Raw genomic sequence first — 12526 nt, 5'->3', positions numbered from 1 at the left:
ATGAGTTTAAAAGCACACAAAGGAGGCTTGGTCATGGCAATTCTTCTTCACCAAATTTCGTTTCTTATGTACGGCCTGTAGATGAAGTGATGCCGCCATCAACAACCAACTTCTGTCCAGTAATGTACCTAGCCTCATCAGATACCAAAAACAGTGCTGCGTTGGCAACATCCCATGCGTCACCCATTCGTCCCATCGGAACCTGTTCATCCCTCATCTTCTTGAACGCCTCATACCCTCCCTCAGCAGCGAAACGAGTCGAGAGACTCCGGGTGTACGGCGTCTCCATCAGTCCCGGCACCACGCAGTTCAGCCTGACCCCGCGCTTTGCATAAATGACGGCCGTAGCCTTGACAAACTGGTTGATGGCTGCCTTGGCGGTGTTGTAGGCAATCTGCGGCTTGCCGATGTACCGCATGCCAGCTATGCTCGAGACACAGACTATGGCACCACCCGACGGCTGCTTCTCCATGACTGGCAAGACGTGGTGGCAGGCGATGTAGACGGTCTTGAGGTTTATGTCCATTTGCGAGTCCCACGTCGCTTCCGACATGGTCGCCGGACAGCCCGGCTGCGACTGGCCGACGTTGGCGACGAGGATGTCTATCCGGCCGTGCTTGGCGAGACAGGCCTCGACCAGAGCTTGCACCGACTCGGAAGACGTAGCGTCCACGGCCATGACGTCGCACTGTCCGCCTTCGCTCGCAATGGTCTCTGTTGTTTTGGCCGTCGATGCGATCGTCCTGTTGCCGCCAAAGATGATGCCGCCCTGCCGAGCCAGAGTGACGGCACAGGCAGCGCCGATGCCCCATCCCTCTGTTCCGGTCTGGCCGAGGCCAATGACCATTGCTACCTTGCCTGTGAGATCATGCATGACTTCTTTGATTATTGTTCGGTTCTCCGTTTCAATCAATTTGTCGCGATTGGCGCAGATAGAAATTCGTGGGCATTTGATGTTGATCAATTGAGTCGATCCGTGTCCTTTGGCATGGGCTGAACGACAAGTACTAACACGGACTTGCTCCGTCCAAGTGGGATCGCCGAATCCACCCACACCAGTCCGTACTAGAGCCGGAATTTCCCCGTCCTCGTCCAGTTGTGAGCAAATGCAATCCTGTCAATTTGGTAGAACCACGACCAAAATAAAAAGAAAAACAAATTGCAGACTTCCGCCAATGAAGAACATGTATTGTATACAGCATGAGCATGACTCTACTATAGAAACGGCGAACGGCCTAGGTGAAGCCGAGTCTACCCTCATATTTGACCCAAATCCAGATCTGAAGCTATGAAATCCTCAAATAGAAAGCTCATGGAGAATTGAGGGTCCGCAGAATCATTTAGGAGACTCTGACCTTGCCCCAGAATCTGGTCAAGGATGGTGTTCAGTTCCATTGATGGAACTGATACGCCCGCCTCGACAGTCGAGTCCATCAAATCTATCCCGCTCGTGTTGAGACCATCATCAGCCATCATGTGCTGCGATGTACTGCTGGGTGTAACAAAGGCTTGCTCCGGGCCGGATGATGATCGATCCCATCTTGGCTCCGGGGCAACGGAGAATCGTTCTTTAACCCAACGCTGCGTCAGCTCGCCAAGTTTGTCGACAATTTTCCAGCATCGCCTGGCTGCAGACCAGTGTTCTCCAATTGCGCTCAGCAGGCTAAGGCTGGTAGAGATATCATTGTTTACCATATCAAGCCCTGCCTGCAAGGCGATGCTGGGATTGACTCGGACGCAATACATCACCGTAATGGCGCATATCGTTATCGAATGCAACGTTGACCAACTGGCGGCAAACATGTCTCGTCCGTACAGCTGCTTGTACAGGCGAATTCCCTGCACTGCGCTGTGAAAGCATTTCTCCCAAGCTGTGGGTGACGGATTGGGGATGCCCGGACTGGGGCTCATCAGGAGCATTCGGATGTTATGGTAGCGGATGTGGCACAGAATCCTAGGATACTCCTGGTCTGGCTCGCCGGTAGGGATGGCTTCCACCCATGCATCCAGACGCTGGAGTACGTTCCCTTGCCAGACCTGGTAATCTGGAGGTGACAGGGCATATGCCGGGACGTCCCGATCGACACTGTTGGCCACATACTTGATCTCTGAGTTGATCCTCGCCAGCTCGAACAGATGAAGTGCAAAACACATGTGCCTAGATTTGGGGTAGGGAGGCTGAGCATCGCGTGACATAAGATCTTCGTCGGAAATGTCAAGAGGAAGCTATCTCAGCCGTCAGTCTGCTGCTTTCAGAGGACATACAGATACTGGACACGTACCCGGAACTCACAGGCTTCATCTCGCAGTCCAATGGGACGACCCATAGTTGTGCCGATCATCCTGTCGAGGGTGTACACGCACCAGAACACTCTAGTGCGCATCTCTCGCTCTAATAGCGAAACGCCAGGTAAGACACTGATGTCTCTTTGTAGGCCCAAGTCCAGAACACATGCTAAACATTGGTAGTTCAGATACCAGATGTTGAGCCTGGCAGACGGGTTATGCATCGCATAGAATAGCAGAAGTAGAAGACACTGTAGCCCTTGTAGAGAGTTCTGCACATTGATCTGGTCAAAATAACTCATTGCAGCGACTCCGTATGCATCGCCCAGAGTGCCCGGCCGGCAGCGCCTAGAAGAGACCGATGCTCCGATCGCCAGGACCATGAACACCTGAAAAGCGACATGCGGGTCTGAAGTAGAGTCCGTATACATCTGATCGAGCATGGCCATGAATGTTGGCTTATGCAGGAGCGGGTATTGAGGTTCGATAATCTCGAAGTATGCAGAGCAGATAGAACAGGCGACTTCTTTTGTTGGCGGGAGCGGAATGGGAGTCTGTGCTGACTCTATGAGCTCTAGGGGCAACGCTGTCTTGGTGCCAGAATCACCTATCAAGCCCAGAGCTGATTCATCGCCAACTTTCAGGGAAGACTGAAGTAATACGCGGGCAAGAAAATAGCCGCTTGATGGTCCGATGTACCTGTGATCCTGGCCACCGCCGAGAGCAATCAAACCGACTTGATGGGCAGCTATCCGGCCTCCTTCAAGATCCTTGTCGACGTCGCTGAGTTTCGAAACGCCAACAGCGTCTTGAGCCTGGCCCAGGCCACCTTCTGCAGGCTCGCTCATAGGTTGATCAGGAGTTGTGGCATCTCGAAGGGGATGCTGATCGCTCAAAACGGTAATCACAGCTTCGACCGCCATGTCTGGCGCGGTCTGAGACAAGTCCACATCGGGAAGGCGTGACTTGATGATAGACTCAAGCCAACTAATGCGGTTTCGTAATGACGAAAGGTGTCTGCAGACAGTGTCAACATATGCCCAGTGAAGAGTACAAACAGTTCGCAACATTGAAGATCTTACGCGCGAGGTAGTTCCCTTGCTCGAAGACTTGCCCCATCCTTGCAAGGAGCGCCTGCATTTCTGCAGTTGCTACATGATGGCAAGGCTCCGTCACACTATAGCAGTTATTCAACATGTCAGCCTTGGAGATGGGCATTCAGGGACCAAGCATGGTCGCCACGTACTCGGATCTTCCGCTTCTGGCAGCGGTGGCATGCTAGGCGTAGGCGAGACCCGCTCCGCCCCTCACGGACGTCTCTGTCCTCCTGTTGCGTCTTATCCGAACCGGCCATCACTCTTCTGCAATGTCTCGTGCGCGTGCTGTGGTAATTGACACCGTCGATAATGCACGCAGAAATATCATCGAGACGGAAAAAGTCCGTTGAGGATCGAGGCCAAGCAAAGTTCACGCTAAGAGGGTTTTTCCCAGCAAAACTAGCCCTTGCGGGGTAACTCCGTCATGCGAATTTTCTTAGTGCGGACAAACTCCGTGAGACGATCCTTAAATATGTATCATCATTCTCAATTCACAAAACATGCGGGGTGGTGGTCTCGTCACGGGACATCATCTTCGTACGCATAACCCGGAACAAGAAGCTACAGCAATGGCAGAACAGCAGGAAGAAAAGCTCTACGTCGATGCGGCAGAGGCTCGGCGCTTTGTCGAGGCTGTGCTACAGGGCAATGGCGTGCCCGAGAGCAACGCCGCTATTGTCGCCAGGTGCCTGGTAGCCGCCGACCTACGCGGCGTGGACACCCACGGCGTCAACCGGATCCCTTCGTACATGGAGCGGATACGACAGGGTGCCCTCGACCCTAAGGCAAACCCGGAACTGAAACAGATCACGCCCGTCGTGGCTCATGTCGACGGCCACAATGGCTTTGGGTTCCTCGCGGCACATGCCGGCATGGCCGCCGCCATCGAGTCGGCGCGCGTCTATGGCATTGGCATGGCCAGCGTGTCACACTCAAATCATTACGGCATGGCTGCGTGGGTCGTGCAGCAGGCTGTCGATGCCGACATGATGAGCTTGGTCTTTACGAACTCCAGTCCAGCTCTGCCGGTCTGGGGCGGGAAAGACAAGCTTATGGGCGTCTCTCCCATTGCTTGCGGAGCTCCGGGCAAAGACGCGCCGTTCATACTGGACATGGCTCCATCAGTTGCTGCTCGAGGCAAGATCTACAAGGCCAAGAGACGTGGAGAGAAGATCCCGTTGGATTGGGCTCTCGATGCAGAAGGCCGGCCAACCGACGACCCGGCAGCTGCTCTGGGCGGTGTTATGCTACCCATGGGAGGGCCGAAAGGCTCGGCGCTGTCCATCATGATGGATGTGTTTTCCGGGGTGCTGTCGGGGTCGGCGTATGCAGGCCATGTCACCGGTCCCTACGACCCGTCCAAGCCGGCAGACGTGGGCCATTTCCTGGTTGCCATCAAGCCAGACTTATTCATGAGCCTGGACGAATTCCGAGGGCGTATGGACTACCTCTACCAGAGGGTGGTCGGGTCGGACAAGGCCGCTGGTGTTGAGCGCATTTACTTCCCCGGAGAACTGGAGCAGATCGCGCAGCGAGAAAGGGAAAAGACTGGCATTCCATACGTGAAGGCTGAGGTCGACGCTCTGAATGAAGAAGCGAGAAAGGTGTCCGTCGACAGCATTGCGACGAAGTGAGGTGGGATCAACAGACTCCAAAGAAATCTAGCTAAAGGAAACATGTCACATAAAAGGCACTGCTCCTGTGTTGAAGCCAGCACAATTTCTTTCTACATGGATGTCATCAACCTGCAGCATAGCGTATGTGGCGTACTTGAGCCATCAAGGGTTCCAGAGTGCGTTGTGAAAAGTCTCGCACTTCTGTAAGCGGGTCAGTCAGGAGGACCGTTGCATAGCATTGCAAGGATCTCTGACTGGACTGGGGTGCATGGTCCTTTTTCAGTGCCAGTCAGGGAGCAATCTTGGTCTACCCCGTACGTTGATGTCGCGTCCCTCTAGTCTGTTCAGGTCAATAGGGCTTCCTACATAGAATTCCATCCCTGTCGTGGACAATCCAAGTTCATCTTGACCCGTCGCCAAGCGGAGGTAACTGCTCTCAACTTGAACCGGGCATTTCTGAGTATAATATCAGATGATCCCAGCCAGTACGTTCACTCTTTCCAGCGAGTTCGCCATTTTAGAAGAGCTCGTGTGGCAAGAATGGACAGCTGCTCAGCTTGGTATCCCCTGGCAAAGGACACTTTATTAGCGCAGCCAGGGGCCGCCCGAACTTCGTAAACAAATGTTTCCATTTTTGGAGCATCCGAGTCCCCTGAGATGCTCTAGCGTTGTCGACTGGGTGGAATGTATACGCGGCGGTCCACCTCGAAAACGCGCCTTGTGGGTTCAGAGAGCCAAGCACTTCTGACAAAAAGCTTGTCTTCACAGTTGTAGTCCACTGTAAGTGGATCATGGTTTGCGTAGTCTTTACGAACTAATTTCACCCCTGCGCCGCCGTCTCCTCGTGACGGATGCCGAGTGTGCCATTGCCTCGACATCAAATATGTGGTATTTCCGAGGTTATGTGCCCTTTGGCGTGGCTGGTGTTATTGTCATTCTATGGTCCTGACTGGGTTTCTCACTCCTGCGTGTTTAGAATCTCCTTACAGTTTCTCTCGTTTCTTAGCCATCTTGTCAATCGCTTGTTCGCTATTATCTCTTCTCGCCGATCATTAATCACTACTTTGTTTTAAGGCCTTACGTTATTGATCTTCTTCAAGATGATGTCCAAGACCGCAGTGGCCGCTCTTCTCGGCCTTTTTGGCACGGCTTTTGCTCAGACGTACACGAACTGCAATCCCACCGAGAAGAGTCAGTTCTCACTGCCCCGTGTTGATGATCTTGACGCCCAGGACTAACTCCAAGCAGCTTGCCCTCCTGACAAGGGCCTGTCCAGCCGCACATACTCGGTCGACTTCACCAAGGGTGCGAGCTCTGACTGGAACGCAACCTCGTGCTCGGACCGCATCGCCTACTCTTCCGCCGGCGCCGCCTTCACCGTCAAGGAACATGGCGACAGCCCGACCATCGAGTCCAAGTTTTACATCTTCTTCGGCTCCATCTCCGTGATCATGAAGGCGGCCCCCGGCACCGGCATCGTCAGCAGTGCCGTCCTCGAGTCGGACGACCTCGACGAGGTCGACTGGGAGTGGATCGGCGGCAGCGCGAACGAGGTGCAGACCAACTACTTCGGCAAGGGCAACACCACGGTCTACAACCGCGGCAAGACCATCCCCCTCGACTCGAGCACCCAGGCCACCGCCCGCAACTACACCATCGACTGGACCCCCAAGGCCATCACCTGGTACGTCGACGGCTCGGCCGTGCGGACCCTTGCCTACGCCGACGCCCTCGGGGGCCAAAACTACCCGCAGACGCCCATGACCATCCGTCTCGGCATCTGGGCTGGCGGCGACAGCAGCGAGCCCAAGGGCACGATCGAGTGGGCCGGTGGCGTGACCGACTACGGCGCGGGCCCCTTCACCATGTACGTCGAGAGGGTTGACATCACCAACTACAACCCCGGCTCGAGCTACACGTACAGCGGCACCAGCGGTGACTGGACCAGCATCAAGATTGACGGCAGCGCGTCCGACTCGTCCAGCTCTTCGTCATCTGCGTCTGTCAGCGCAACGAGCACGACAAGCACTCAAGCCACCAAGTCTTCCAGCATGAACAACAAGGATCTCAGCACGCCCAAGGTGGGTGTCTCCACTGGCTCAACGAGTGGCACAAGCGGAAACAGCTCATCGACGGATTCGTCTGCGACATCGTCTACAAAGGGATCATCGCCCTCCACGACAATCCACGTTACCAACGCTGCGCCCGTTTCGATGAGCCCCATCAATGCCGGTTTGTGGGTGATCGGTGTCCTGCTTGCTTCTATGTCATACCTGTAGACTAGACAAGTAACTGTATCTTGACCAGAGTGCAGCCAGTATGTTGACAGCATCGACATTGCCGGACACATGACAGCCTCAAGGTCTTCTTCACACCCCGTGCTAAGGCACCCTCTTTGTATAGACAATTCAATACATCCTATCCTTACAATTACAATCCGACGATGTTGTTCAGAGGCTTTACATAATGTGGGACTGCTAACGCTATCCAATGCTCAATTTCTTTTTCTTATACATGTACGTGAGACGTGAACAGACGTCTCACCACCCCTTCAGTCATTGACAAAATTCAATGTTGAAGGCCCTCCTTGCTCACTTATGTGGTATCTATGACTCGCATTGAGGGTAAACCATCTGGACGAGCACGAGAGGTCTATGAGTCCCATTCTCGGCTCACTGATCTCTATTAGACACACAAGTCTGCCATGCCAGTTGACTCTACCAAGCTCTCCTCCATGTGAATTACAGGACCTCCTGCGCATGATAATCAGGAAACAGCCATGAAAGTCCATCATCAAACACTGTTACTCGTTGAGGGTACATCGGGCTTGAGAACGCCATCAAGTCGGAAGCTAGAGGTTTCGAACTCTGTGAGGTGCTGCCCCAGACTTGACTGCCACGGTCAAGTGATTCGGAACTCCCAACACATGGCTCAAAGGACATGCTCGACAATGTCTCATTAATATGATCAGACCAGTTCATGGGCTCGTCCGACCACGAGTCCGGATGGTGTGCCGAGTAATAGAGAAATTGCGAGCTAGTGCTATTTCCGATGGTCGATTGGTGGCTGGGATAAAGCGCGGTGCGCTTGAGGTCGTTGCATAGCCTGTGAGATGGTACGGCAGACCGTGGTTGTCTTCCTTCGCTCCCCTCATACTCCCTCTCCTTCGTAGTCTCCAGTGGTAGCGTACGATCGACCGTCGATGTTGTACAACACCGTCCCAGGCGCGTGCACTTGATACATTTTCCGTCTTTGGCGTCCTTGCGCACACAGCGACGTTTTCTCACCCTGCAGTAATCTTGATATCGTCTTGTTAAGATCAACTTTCTCTTATTGTCCAGGACGTACCAAGGGTCTTACCACATGCTAGTGAAGCTCGATAAGGACACCCGTGAGACTGCGGTTTGGACCCAACATGGCCACTATCAGGTCGGGAATGTTTCTTGGTCAGGGCTCGAGACATGATGTGAGGAGTGTTACAGGGAGATTGGATCATCAGAGTTCCCCAGAGACGGGACGAATAGTTAGATGAGAAGTTCAAAATAACGCGAAGTGACGGGCAACAACACGCCTTATCAGCGAGTGGAGAACAGGATTGGCAATGACTACAGGAAAGATAAGCAATGTTATCAATTAAACGGGCCTCATCCGAATCTTAATGATAAGAAATGATAAGGCAATTAGCTGACAAGTCTGTACACTAAACATAGGTACAATACGAATGATCCGGATCCACTTCACCAGCGATTAGCCTTGGGCTCGACATGCTCAGACGCGCTTTTCAAGCCGTGGCCAAGGTATGGCTCCGATGAGGCTCTTTGGAGTGTATGCACCGCCCGAGCAGTGCTGGCTGTCCGTGGATGCTGTGTGTAAGTTAAAGGGTAGTGTAAAGGGTTCTGTGTGACTGTGACATGGTCCTGGGGGATTGGCAAGATGACGAGTGCCACCTACCTAATACCGCCTAGGCAGCCGGAGACCAACATTGTGGGGCTATTACTACTCCGCATTTCATTGCCGGTTCAAGGACCGGCTTCCAGGGGGGACCTGCAGACTTGGTAGCCGGTTTTCCGTGTAATCCCCCGGAATCAGAGGCCGCTTGAACCGGCAGACAACTTGTTGTTCGTCAATGCTCGCCTTGAGTAGCTGAGGTAGGATCAATTGCAAGATACAGAGTAAGAACGTGTTCGGTGGTGTTGGATGATGATGGCCTTGGGCCTTCCGGTCCATCTCCAGCCGGCTCGGTACACCTTAGTAACTTGTCGGGAGCTGTGACAAAGATCTCACTGACTAATGAGCGGCTCGAGGTGAGAGGGGGACCCCAGAATGCTTCGCATTGTATCCGGCTAGTCAAACCACAGACAGAAGACCTGCTCAGTGACTAACAACTACATGATCGAACCTTTCAAGGTCAAAACCCACGAGCATGCCTGACAATGTGCTCAGGGACATAAGTCTCAGCCAAGCCCCGAGGTCGACACTGGCTGTTCTGTAGGACTTGGCTAAGCTATCTGTCATTTACGAAACCAAAATGAAGCCGAACTTGCCTTTCAAGGTATCCCCCCGCTGTCATGGCCGATATGTTGGGCACTCAACTAATCTTCCTTATCGCAGCTGGACGATCCGTCCCTCCTCCATGAGGAGTCACTGTTGAACGGCCAATGGGTCCAATCCGAGTCCGGAAAGCGATTCGATGTCGAGGGTGAGTCCAGAGCCGTGATTCTCGAAAGATATGAGAGTGGATAGCTGGCTGACAGAAAGCCTTGTCTACCCCCCCACAAAAAGACCCGGGCTCTTGTCAGATCTGGGCGACCAGTCCCGCGAACGAAGTAAGGGACGTGGACAAGTATGTCCAGTCGTCGCACGCTGCCTTTGAAAGCTACCGTCACGTCAATCCTCGCGACCGAGCCAAGATCCTCCTCAAGTGGCACGAACTCATCACCAACGCCCGGGAGGATATCGCCAAGTTGATTACATTCGAAACCGGAAAGCCCCTGGCAGAGGCTGTGGGCGAGGTCGACTATGCCCTCGGCTTCGCTTGGTGGTTCGCCGGCGAGGCAGAGCGGGTTCGGGGCTCCATCGCCATACCGTCTGTATCCGGCCGCCGCACCTTTGTCATCAAGCAGCCCATCGGCGTGAGCGTCGCTCTCGTTCCCTGGAACTTCCCCGTCGCCATGATCGTCCGCAAGGTCTCCGCCGCCCTGGCCGCAGGGTGCACCATGATCGTCAAGCCTTCCCCGGAAACACCCTTCAGCGTCATGGCCCTGGCGGACCTTGCTCTCCGCGCGGGTCTGCCTCCCGGTGTTCTCAACGTCATCCCCACCGATAACGCCAACACCCCGTCGCTCAGCGAGGCCCTTTGCAAGCACCCATTGGTACGAAAGGTGACCTTCACCGGCAGCACGGGAGTCGGCAGCATCGTTGCGAGACACTGCAGCGAAGGGTTGAAAAAGCTCACCATGGAGCTGGGTGGCAACTGCCCTTTCATCATCTTCAACGACGGTGATCTGGATCAGGCGGTCGCGGCCCTCATGATCCTCAAGTGGCGCACAGCTGGTCAGGCATGCACCCATGCCAACCGAGTCTACGTGCAGAGCGGCGTCTACGATAGGTTTGCGCAGATGATGGTGGAAGCCACCCAGAAAATCCGCGTGGGTCACGGGGCCGAATCTGGGACCACAATGGGACCGCTCACCACTAGCCGTGGCGTGCACAAGCTGAAGCAGCACGTCGCAGACGCTGTCAGCAAAGGAGGCAAGCTGCTTTGCGGCGGGCAGCAGCCGGCAAATTTGAGGGGATATTTCTTCGAACCAACAATCATCTCCGGAATGACGTCCGACATGTTGTCGTCTCGTGAAGAGATTTTCGGTCCCCTATTGGGCCTCTACAGGTTCGAAACTGAAGAGGAGGCTGTGAAGAAGGCGAATGATACGTCGATGGGCTTAGCATCGTACTTCTTCACAAGGGATGTCTCCCGAACCTGGAGGCTCTTGGAAAGCCTCGAGGCTGGCATGATCGGCATGAATACCGGTAGGCATCTCATTAATCCATGTCCCTCTGCCGTCTGGCATCGAGATCTAATCATCACTTGCAGGTAACTCCTCGTGCGCCGAGTCTCCCTTTGGTGGGATTAAAATGTCCGGCTACGGTAAGGAAGCCGGTAAGGATGTTGCAATTGAGGAATACCTGATCCAGAAGACAGGAACACTCACAGTTGATGGCTTGCCGAAATTGTAGCTCCTGCTTTAGCAGATTGATACAGATTGATAGAGAAACTCATTATGAAAAACCTTGAAATACAGGAAGTGAGGTCCGCAAAACGAGAGTTCTCAATATGTCATCTCTCTCAAGTGATTCAAACGCTGGTGTGCTGGGTCCTGGGCTCGAGTCTCCAATGAGGTGTTTTGCTTAAGAGATGACTTGCTTCAGGAGATTGACATCATAACTGCAACAAATAGATATGCACGTATATATGGAACATGGAAAAAGGCCCATAGCGAGGGGGACGACATGGTCAGAGCGCGCGCGGTTCTTATATCATGAAGGCTGTAGAGTAGGTCATTTACATCAGGACATGCCTGAAGAGACTAGGACATCCTGGTAAATATGGATGTACTCTATTTCTTTACCTGGGTTTTCGGCTTCTCTTAGATGTCTGGACAAAGTCTTTTCATATGCTGCTGCCCCTTGACATTGAGACTCTTGGTTGAAGTAGTAAATCACCGGGTAAAGGTTTTGTAGAAGTTACATCATTTACAGAGAGTATCTGAATGCAGGACATACTTCAAGGACTAATGAAAGAAAACTGACTTGATTCGGGCACTCCTGTGATATTTGTTCATTATGTTATGGACAAATGTTAGGTCAGCGGAAGCCCTAGTCACCGATACAAGGTTTGCATCTGGTGTAAGAAAGAGAGCATATTTTGATTCGCAAGATCAAAAGGCAGAAGACATCCAGGCCGCAACCTTCTCTCACAACGACTCCGGCCCTACCACGGCTTCTAATACTCTCGAGGCTACATGACATTCAAGTGACCGTCTTGTTCGCATTGTTTGGCACCCCTTCAAGCACCACCGCCCCTGCATCTACGTCCGTGCTAGCAGGCTCCCTTGGAACCATACGGATGAGGAACACCATGCAGGGAATTGTAATTACGAGGATGGCGGCATTGACGTAGACAGGAATCCTGGGGTCGCCTTTCGAGTTTGTGTTGATGGCGTACGAGACAGCCTGGCCGGCGGTTTCAAAAGCACGGAACAAGCCACCCGTGCGGGAGGAGGATCCGATATCAATGGAGAAGGTGCCGAGAATCCAGTACAAGGAGAGCTGAGTCCAGTAGCAGGTCGTAAATATGATCAGATATGGGAACCAAGCTTCGGCCCATCTTCTGGTTTGCCTTTGGGGACAAAGGGTGTTAGCGTTCGTTTAAGAAGAGAGAGAGAGAGGGGGGGGGGTGCGGGGTCAGTAGTACTCATAGGTAGCCGGGCCAAGTACTAGGTCCTTTGTCTACGTATGCAGATAAGCTTC

At 53.4% G+C, this 12526-nt stretch overlaps 5 protein-coding genes across 5 annotated transcripts; 3 read left to right on the top strand and 2 right to left on the bottom strand.

Annotated features, from left to right (window-relative positions):
- Positions 1-64: 64 nt before the first annotated feature.
- Positions 65-874, bottom strand: E0L32_007703 (uncharacterized protein; the record flags this gene model as incomplete). The annotated part of the gene is made up of 1 exon (XM_031142477.1): positions 65-874. The coding sequence occupies one exon, from the start codon at positions 872-874 to the stop codon at positions 65-67; it is 810 nt and encodes a 269-aa protein (XP_030993203.1).
- Positions 875-1257: 383 nt separating this feature from the next.
- E0L32_007702 (uncharacterized protein) lies at positions 1258-3356 on the bottom strand (the record flags this gene model as incomplete). The annotated part of the gene is made up of 2 exons (XM_031142475.1): positions 1258-2226; positions 2283-3356. The coding sequence occupies 2 exons, from the start codon at positions 3354-3356 to the stop codon at positions 1258-1260; spliced, it is 2043 nt and encodes a 680-aa protein (XP_030993202.1).
- A 527-nt stretch (positions 3357-3883) lies between these two features.
- Positions 3884-5017, top strand: E0L32_007701 (uncharacterized protein; the record flags this gene model as incomplete). Its single annotated transcript, XM_031142474.1, has 1 exon — positions 3884-5017. The coding sequence occupies one exon, from the start codon at positions 3884-3886 to the stop codon at positions 5015-5017; it is 1134 nt and encodes a 377-aa protein (XP_030993201.1).
- A 1082-nt stretch (positions 5018-6099) lies between these two features.
- E0L32_007700 (uncharacterized protein) lies at positions 6100-7278 on the top strand (the record flags this gene model as incomplete). Its single annotated transcript, XM_031142473.1, has 2 exons — positions 6100-6190; positions 6248-7278. 2 exons carry the CDS (start codon positions 6100-6102, stop codon positions 7276-7278), a joined length of 1122 nt encoding a protein of 373 aa, XP_030993200.1.
- Positions 7279-9527: 2249 nt separating this feature from the next.
- E0L32_007699 (uncharacterized protein) lies at positions 9528-11233 on the top strand (the record flags this gene model as incomplete). Its single annotated transcript, XM_031142472.1, has 4 exons — positions 9528-9551; positions 9611-9698; positions 9758-11026; positions 11091-11233. The coding sequence occupies 4 exons, from the start codon at positions 9528-9530 to the stop codon at positions 11231-11233; spliced, it is 1524 nt and encodes a 507-aa protein (XP_030993199.1).
- Positions 11234-12526: the final 1293 nt, after the last annotated feature.

The sequence above is a fragment of the Thyridium curvatum genome (genome assembly GCF_004353045.1).
Source record: "Thyridium curvatum strain D216 chromosome Unknown NODE_48_length_316412_cov_78.264379, whole genome shotgun sequence".
In the NCBI taxonomy this organism is placed as follows: Eukaryota; Fungi; Ascomycota; class Sordariomycetes; order Thyridiales; family Thyridiaceae; genus Thyridium; species Thyridium curvatum.
Note: the sequence above shows the minus strand (reverse complement) of the source record. Positions and strands in the feature narration are given on the sequence as shown.